Source organism: Oncorhynchus mykiss, chromosome 11 (assembly GCF_013265735.2).
Source record: "Oncorhynchus mykiss isolate Arlee chromosome 11, USDA_OmykA_1.1, whole genome shotgun sequence".
Classification (NCBI taxonomy): domain Eukaryota; kingdom Metazoa; phylum Chordata; class Actinopteri; order Salmoniformes; family Salmonidae; genus Oncorhynchus; species Oncorhynchus mykiss.
The window spans coordinates 55800044-55809179 of record NC_048575.1 but is presented as its reverse complement, the minus strand read 5'-3'; the positions used below and the strand labels follow the sequence as shown (position 1 = coordinate 55809179).

Below are 9136 nucleotides of genomic sequence, written 5' to 3'. Positions count from 1 at the left end.
TTATTTACTTTTAGATTACTTTCCCCTTAAGAGGCATTAGAAGAAGACAAAAATGTATGTTACCAATTAAAATACATTTATTGCATGATAAATCAATGCTAAAGTTTACATAGCTGGCCATATATAGATGTTAAATGTTACTTTCTGGGTTGGTTATGTAGGCTTCTTCTAACCCATCGCTTACTTCTACATAAAATAATAATAATATATTTACATTAAAAACCAAAGACTATCAGAATTCCAGTCATCCAATAAATGTTAAACCCCTTGATCTTCAAGAATAGGACTTTGAAATATGGAAATATAGATTAGCCAAATTGTTTTACCTGAGCATAACCCCAAAACTAAGGATTTATTAGCCTGCCCTACTCTGTTGTTTATGATTGTTGTCATGGAGGACTGATTGGGCCCATTGATTCGAGTTGAGCGCAGCATTTATTTTTCATGGAATGGCATGCTTAGAGCACTAATGAAAAGTGCTATTTACATGTGAAAAATGAATGCCATATGCTGCATTTTCTATATGCCTATTGTTTACCTTTTTGTTGGTGACACTTTGATATCTTGTTAAAGGGCAAATCCACAGATGAAACAATAACAAAATGCCACCCCGCCTGTTTTGGTAAAAAGCTGAGGGATGGGCTGGAGAAATGTCACCACTCTCAGATTACTAGACAGAGCTATGGATGGAAGGACTGGAAATCCATGATATCAAAATGATTGTTTTAACCATGTTTTAAAAGGCTATAGTGTGTGTTTACATTTACAATATTTACAGAGAAAAACAAGCATATATTTTGGGTTCTCATGGAGTGTGACAGTTGAATTAAGCTCATGAGACATTTATAATTTATATACTTCAATAATCAATGGATATATATATATATAATGTATAAGTACAATAATGGATGTTGCAAGTACAGATTGGCCCTTTAAGTCTATCAAAAGTGTGCGAGTTTGAGCATGTGTCCATTAGGCCTATATATTTATTTTATCAACATGAATTAGATTGAGCAATAAAAAGCCCCACTTTTATTCCATAGGCTGGGATTCGGACTATGAAGCTGTTGCAAGAGAGCATTTTTGGCTGGCTGCCACTGGTTTCAAGAACAATGATTGATAGGCAGTTTAAATTTCTTGAATTGAACCATTATGGGTTCAAATACATAGCTTTGTGAACAGTCATCCACAATCCGTAAGGCTCAAATAGCTACATGAGAGAGCAGCAATATGATTCACATCAATGCGCTATGTACAGTGCCTTGCGAAAGTATTCGGGCCCCCTTGAACTTTGCGACCTTTTGCCACATTTCAGGCTTCAAACATAAAGATATAAAACTGTATTTTTTTGTGAAGAATCAACAACAGGTGGGACACAATCATGAAGTGGAACGACATTTATTGGATATTTCAAACTTTTTTAACAAATCAAAAACTGAAAAATTGGGCGTGCAAAATTATTCAGCCCCTTTACTTTCAGTGCAGCAAACTCTCTCCAGAAGTTCAGTGAGGATCTCTGAATGATCCAATGTTGACCTAAATGACTAATGATGATAAATACAATCCACCTGTGTGTAATCAAGTCTCCGTATAAATGCACCTGCACTGTGATAGTCTCAGAGGTCCGTTAAAAGCGCATCATGAAGAACAAGGAACACACCAGGCAGGTCCGAGATACTGTTGTGAAGAAGTTTAAAGCCAGATTTGGATACAAAAAGATTTCCCAAGCTTTAAACATCCCAAGGAGCACTGTGCAAGCGATACTATTGAAATGGAAGGAGTATCAGACCACTGCAAATCTACCAAGACCTGGCCGTCCCTCTAAACTTTCAGCTCATACAAGGAGAAGACTGATCAGAGATGCAGCCAAGAGGCCCATGATCACTCTGGATGAACTGCAGAGATCTACAGCTGAGGTGGGAGACTCTGTCCATAGGACAACAATCAGTCGTATATTGCACTAATCTGGCCTTTATGGAAGAGTGGCAAGAAGAAAGCCATTTCTTAAAGATATCCATAAAAAGTGTAGTTTAAAGTTTGCCACAAGCCACCTGGGAGACACACCAAACATGTGGAAGAAGGTGCTCTGGTCAGATGAAAACAAAATTGAACTTTTTGGCAACAATGCAAAACGTTATGTTTGGCGTAAAAGCAACACAGCTGAACACACCATCCCCACTGTCAATAAACATGGTGGTGGCAGCATCATGGTTTGGGCCTGCTTTTCTTCAGCAGGGACAGGGAAGATGGTTAAAATTGATGGGAAGATGGATGGAGCCAAATACAGGACCATTCTGGAAGAAAACCTGATGGAGTCTGCAAAAGACCTGAGACTGGGACGGAGATTTGTCTTCCAACAAGACAATGATCCAAAACATAAAGCAAAATCTACAATGGAATGGTTCAAAAATAAACATATCCAGGTGTTAGAATGGTCAAGTCAAAGTCCAGACCTGAATCCAATCGAGAATCTGTGGAAAGAACTGAAAACTGCTGTTCACAAATGCTCTCCATCCAACCTCACTGAGCTCGAGCTGTTTTGCAAGGAGGAATGGGAAAAAATGTCAGTCTCTCGATGTGCAAAACTGATAGAGACATACCCCAAGCGACTTACAGCTGTAATCGCAGCAAAAGGTGGCGCTACAAAGTATTAATTTAAGGGGGCTGAATAAATTTTTCAGTTTTTGATTTGTTAAAAAAGTTTGAAATATCCAATAAATGTCATTCCACTTCATGATTGTGTCCCACTTGTTGTTGATTCTTCACAAAAAAATACAGTTTTATATCTTTGTTTGAAGCCTGAAAATGTGGCAAAAGTTCGCAAAGTTCAAGGGGGCCGAATACTTTCGCAAGGCACTGTAGATAGCAATAAGTCATTTCCGTATCACCGCAGACTACACCACTGCGGTCATCCTTATCTCCAAGCGTTTATTCAAATGGTACAATATTTGGATGCCGACAGCAGTCGCACTATTGGAAGACAAGCCTATTCTTGCTTTTTTCCCGCAATTGACCAAACACATTGTGACGTAATTTAGATTACATATACTTTTGAAAAACGGAGTACAATATATTTTGCTTGTAACGTAACGGATTACTTACCGGGCTTTGTAATCCGTTACCCCAACCCTGCGTGCCATATAGATTGCTAAATAGTTGGGAACATTTTTGACGTACCGATTCCATGGCACATGGTTTATGAACTGATACGCAAAACTCATTTTTTCAATTAAAATTATACTAAATTCTTGCAACAAATAATGTATTTATATGGGGGATACAACCTTCCCAGCTCTGCAGATTTAGCTTCAAATGGACAATCATTAGATCATGTTTTGCTACTGTCCATATGTAGCTTGTTTTTGGCCACATGTCCAGGAATGGCTAAATAATTGCAATATTTACCTAGGGCTAACTTTTCAGATAGCACTACTGGGTGATCTGAAATATCAGTCAATCGATCAATAATATACTTTTAGCAAACATGTTTATTTTCAATCTGTAGAAACAATGAGTTTAAAAGGTTCTGAACTTTTGTGAAACAGTTCAGTTGAAAAATGCATGGCAAATAGAAATCCAATGTGGTGGTGTTAATTAAGAGATAGATGGGAGGGGTTGAATGGAGATAACTAATGTAAAACATACTTTGTCTGTAAGATGTACATAGGTTCAGAACTTTTGTGAAAGAGCACAGTTTGAAAGACATGGCAAGTAGAAATCAAACCGGATGGACATCAGAAATAGATGGGTTAGGTTGAGGAAAGCCATGAGTAAAATGTATATATACATACATACATACATACATACATACATACATACATACATACACACACATACACACAGTGGGCAAAAAAGTATTTAGTCAGCCACCAATTGTGCAAGTTCTCCCACTTAAAGATGAGAGGCCTGTAATTTATCATAGGTACACTTCAACTATGACAGACAAAATGAAAAAAAAAAAATCCAGAAAATCACATTGTAGGATTTTTAATGAATTTATTTGCAAATTATGGTGGAAAATAAGTATTTGGTCACCTACAAACAAGCAAGATTTCTGGCTCTCACAGACCTGTAACTTCTTCTTTAAGAGGCTCCTCTGTCCTCCACTCGTTACCTGTATTAATGGCACCTGTTTGAACGTGTTATCAGTATAAAAGACACCTGTCCACAACCTCAAACAGTCACACTCCAAACTCCACAATGGCCAAGACCAAAGAGCTGTCAAAGGACACCAGAAACAAAATTGTAGACCTGCACCATGCTGGGAAGACGGAATCTGCAATAGGTAAGCAGCTTGGTTTGAAGAAATCAACTGTGGGAGCAATTATTAGGAAATGGAAGACATACAAGACCACTGATAATCTCCCTCGATCTGGGGCTCCACGCAAGATCTCACCCTGTGGGGTCAAAATGATCACAAGAACGGTGAGCAAAAATCCCAGAACCACACGGGGGTACCTAGTGAATGACCTGCAGAGAGCTGGGACCAAAGTAACAAATTCTACCATCAGTAACACTACGCCGCCAGGGACTCAAATCCTGCAGTGCCAGACGTGTCCCCCTGCTTAAGAAAGTACATGTCCAGGCCCGTCTGAAGTTTGCTAGAGAGCATTTGGATGATCCAGAAGAAGATTGGGAGAATGTCATATGGTCAGATGAAACCAAAATATAACTTTTCGGTAAAAACTCAACTCGTCGTGGTTGGAGGACAAAGAATACTGAGTTGCATCCAAAGAACACCATACCTACTGTGAAGCATGGGGGTGGAAACATCATGCTTTGGGGCTGTTTTTCTGCAAAGGGACCAGGATGACTGATCCGTGTAAAGGAAAGAATGAATGGGGCCATGTATCGTGAGATTTTGAGTGAAAACCTCCTTCCATCAGCAATGGCATTGAAGATGAAACGTGGCTGGGTCTTTCAGCATGACAATGATCCCAAACACACTGCCCGGGCAACGAAGGAGTGGCTTCGTAAGAAGCATTTCAAGGTCCTGGAGTGGCCTAGCCAGTCTCCAGATCTCAACCCCATAGAAAATCTTTGGAGGGAGTTGAAAGTCGGTGTTGCCCAGCAGCAGCCCCAAAACATCACTACTCTAGAGGAGATCTGCATGGAGGAATGGGCCAAAATACCAGCAACAGTGTGTGAAAACCTTGTGAAGAAAACATTTGACCTCTGTCATTGCCAACAAAGGGTATATAACAAAGTATTGATATTAACTTGTGTTATTGACCAAATACTTATTTTCCAGCATAATTTGCAAATAAATTCATTAAAAATCCTACAATATGATTTTCTGGATTTTTTTTCTCTCATTTTGTCTTTCATAGTTGAAGTGTACCTATGATGTAAATTACAGGCCTCATCTTTTTAAGTGGGAGAACTTGCACAATTGGTGGCTGACTAAATACTTTTTTGCCCCACTGTATAACTATTGTAAAATAGACTGTGTCCATAAAATGTATATAGTATGTATAAGCTGGAAGTAGAAGCATTGTTGTTCACTAGTTTATTCCAATTAGGGGATGGGTGATAGGGTTAGAAAGCAATAAATGAAAATATTTTTTTGAAGATATATCTCTATCTACATATACACACACAGTTTGGGGTCACTTAGAAATGTCCTTGTTTTTGAAAGAAAGGGACATGTTTTTGTCCATTAAAATAACTAAATTGATCAGAAATACAGTGTAGACATTGTTAATGTTGTAAATGACTATTGTAGCTGGAAACAGCAGATTTTTCAGCTGTGCTAACATAATTGCAAAAGGGTTTTTTATTTATTAAAATGATAAACTTGGATTAGCTAACGCAACATGCCATTGGAACACAGGAGTGATGGTTGCTGATAATGGGCTCTAGATATTCCATTTAAAAAAAGAAGAAATCTGCCGTTTCCAGCTTCAATAGTCATTTAGACCATTAATGTCTACACTATATTTCTGATCAATTTGATGTTATTTTAAAGGGACAATTATTTATTTTTTGCTTACAAAAACACAAAAAAAATATATGGCGGATTGGAAAGGATGCTCACAATTACGTTGATGGAAGCTACAATCTGCAAAATTAAAGCTGATCTACCCCCTTTAAAAAAAAGTGATCACAGACCTATGTTACAAAAGACATATCATGCAATTATTTTTGATCACCATGCCCAGACACATTTTGAGGGTCAGGGATCGTTAGTGCAGTTGACTTATTTTATTACTGTTGTCACTGTGCAGGCTCAGCCCTCTTCACTGGAGAGGTACGATATTTTTGTTGAAGACCTATAGGGAGTGATGAGTAGACAAAGGTTACTTCAGTAGCCTCTTTTGTGGTAGCATTTGAAAGATAAAGGAACAAGATAGAGAATTACCTGTATCTGCAAGCGTTATGCAACTACGCGCTTTGTCCAGTTCATCACCTGTTATATTGAAGTGGTTTTGAGGGACTGTGGGCAAAGCGCTCAGCAGATCATCACAAAGAGAACCAGATTCCCTGACAGGTGAAAGAGGGTGTGACGGTACTTCAGGTAGCGTAGAAGGCTCATCCAGACTAGAGTTCTCCAATAAAAATCTTAGCTCATCCTCCAGCCCGTCTGTGTCTGCATCCGCTAAACGAATAGGATCATTGATCATTTGCCAGACTCTCTGGACATTGGCCATTTGATTATGAAATTGTTTCAACACTACAACGAAATAGCTGTATAATATGGAATAGGACATACTTGAGTTGAGTGCTCCACCAGCCAGAATTTGGTTCACTTCATCCTGAGTATCACACAACTGTAATATCAAACAGTGAGAAAATAAATTTAGACTTGGTGTGGACATGCAACAGTTCAATAATAGCATCTAAATGCAGTCCCGGTGAAGAAGAGTCTGACCTCTTGGATTTGATCCACAAGGCTCTCAGCTCCTTCTACTGTCACATCCTTCAAAGAGAGTCGCAGGGCTGACACTCCAGCCTGATATGCCTGTATCACCTAGAGGCATGCAGAAAGATTTATATAAAGAGATCACAAGACCTTAGTTCCTGTATGTGGGACATTGCCCACAAATTACCCACATAAGCTTGCTCTATTTTGGTTAGATTTTTGAACGTTAATGTATCAAGTGCATATTCACTAGTTTGTCGGTCTGTGAGTTTGCTATCTTCTCTAGGATTCCCTTCACATTTTCCAGCTGGGCATATAAGTGGTCTGCTTTCTTCTCTACTCTCTTTCGGCTTCTCAAACACCTTAGAGCCTGGGGAGAGAAATTCATTGAGGTTTCCCCGACAGCATTTGAGTTGGTGAAAGACAAAAAGTCAACACAGGATCTGAGGATTGTAAATCGACCTGAGATTTCTTCCCTTCCCGCAGCAACACCCTAGCTTCTTCTTTGTACCTACAGACATAACACAGCACAAATCACACACAATCTTGTAACATCACATATTTGACAACATTAAATGATGGGTCACACTGCACGAGGGACACACTTCTCTGCCTCGAGTCCCAATGCCTCCACCCTTTCTTCAAGCAGTCTCTCACTGCGCTGGAGCTGGTAGATGCCTAGGTCTACATCACTGGCAGGAGACACATGATTCTGTCCTGGCTGAGAAAACTTCACAATCTGTACAGACAAAAAATATATACATTGGCTCAATACTACACTGAGACAGTGACATTATCCTCAAAGAAATCTGTGTGAAAGCTAGATAATGGTATGAGTTACCGTACATGTAATAATATGATTCTATTATCCTCACCTTCTCACCTCCATGCAGTGATACTGTCACCTGCTTCTCCCTCTGCAGCTGTAGCAGAGCCATACACAAGGTACTCTCGTCAGCACAGACATGGGACGACAGTGTACGGAGCTCCTGGAAGGACAGGAGAGAGTGGTTGGCCACTGGGGAGCTCCGGTAGACACCAAGCAATTCTGCTGCCTTCTCCTGGAGGAAAACATACAGAACATAAGTAAGAGGTTAGTGTTACATATTAGTTGCCCCTTAACAAGTTTTAAATTAACTAATTATAATACACACCTTTACCAGTTCAATGACAACAAACAACTCCTTCAAAGTAACCCCACTGCTACCAAGAAGAGTTGAAAAGGTCCATTTTAAAGGCTTCACCAGCAACAGGCCAACACCCCAAGACACCCACCCACAGTCTACATTTGCGGCAAACTCTGACTCCCTTTGTATCTTGCCACACCTGCCAGAAATACAAACAAGTACAGTCAGGTAAGGAAAGTGGGACTATGGCACTTTTAGGTAGGCAAAATTTTGTTCACACATTAGCAGATTGAATTGAATTGATATTATACCTGGCCATGCACTGAATGACAGTAGCCAAACCCAAAGGCATAATTCCTTTTCTCTGAAAAATCTTGTTCAGCTCCTGCAAATTAACACAGACGGTTCCGCGACTCCTGCAGATTTTAAGAATGAGTGATGTCCAGAAATCCATTTTACTGTCCCAATCTGTTGTGCTGACATCTCGGTTTTCTTTAAAGTCAGAGAACAGGAAATTCATCCGTTCATCGTCCTCCCACTCAGGTGGTAACGCTACTTCAGTAGACATTTCTTCCCCAAGATTTGATGGAACCATTTCTGTACAGCAAAAGACAGATAATGAGAGTGAAATGCTAACGTTAGCTAAGCTAGCAGGCAGAATAACAAACATTAAGTGACCAAGGCTATATCAAACTGAGCTGTTTCACTAGAATATTCTATGATATCATTTCACCCAGATGATCAGCAAGCAACCATCTAACCAATACCTACTGACTGTGTGCTCCACAACGTATTGTTTTGAAGTTAGCTGCTGCTTCTTCTTCCTCTGCTGCTGCTTCTTCTTCTTCGTCAATGAGGTTTAACGGCGGTTGGCATCCAATAAATGTTACATTACCGCCACCTACTAGACTGGAGTATAACTCCCTTAAACTTTTCTTGAAAATAAAACATAAAATCTACAAATACCCTACACTCACTAAAAACCCACCACACTACTCCACTATTTCAATCTACCTAGTCCTACCTCAGGCCAACAGCCTGAAAGGACAAGACACCACCACAGGGTAGCCTAGTGGTTTGAGCATTGGACTAGTAACCGGAAGGTTCAAATCCCTGAGCTGACAAGGTACAAGGTACAAATCTGTCG

The 9136-nt window shown here is 39.7% G+C and overlaps 1 protein-coding gene across 3 annotated transcripts; it reads right to left on the bottom strand.

Moving 5' to 3' along the window:
- Window positions 1–6020: 6020 nt before the first annotated feature.
- chmp7 (charged multivesicular body protein 7) lies at window positions 6021–8914 on the bottom strand. Of its 3 annotated transcripts, none has more exons than XM_021621453.2 (11): window positions 8761–8914; window positions 8301–8586; window positions 8017–8188; window positions 7738–7923; window positions 7468–7601; window positions 7325–7373; window positions 7113–7232; window positions 6872–6970; window positions 6713–6770; window positions 6362–6598; window positions 6021–6272 (listed from the first exon to the last, which is right to left on the bottom strand). In XM_021621453.2, the coding sequence occupies exons 2-11, from the start codon at window positions 8582–8584 to the stop codon at window positions 6217–6219; spliced, it is 1395 nt and encodes a 464-aa protein (XP_021477128.2). In that variant the 5' UTR covers window positions 8585–8586; window positions 8761–8914; the 3' UTR covers window positions 6021–6216. The 3 variants fall into 3 exon arrangements, with proteins under 3 accessions (XP_021477128.2, XP_021477129.2, XP_036791729.1); XM_021621454.2 differs by having other exon boundaries at window positions 8757–8857; XM_036935834.1 differs by lacking the exon at window positions 8761–8914 and having other exon boundaries at window positions 8301–8750.
- Window positions 8915–9136: the final 222 nt, after the last annotated feature.

Excerpts from the sequence above, each read along its gene's own strand:
- chmp7 (XM_036935834.1), bottom strand. The coding sequence starts at position 8,659 with ATGTTTGTTATTCTGCCTGCTAGCTTAGCTAACGTTAGCATTTCACTC. Across the intron at positions 7,602-7,737 it reads CACTGCATGGAGGTGAGAAG|ATTGTGAAGTTTTCTCAGCC; the intron begins GTGAGGATAATA and ends TTGTCTGTACAG. Across the intron at positions 7,233-7,324 it reads GGGAAGGGAAGAAATCTCAG|GCTCTAAGGTGTTTGAGAAG; the intron begins GTCGATTTACAA and ends TTCTCTCCCCAG.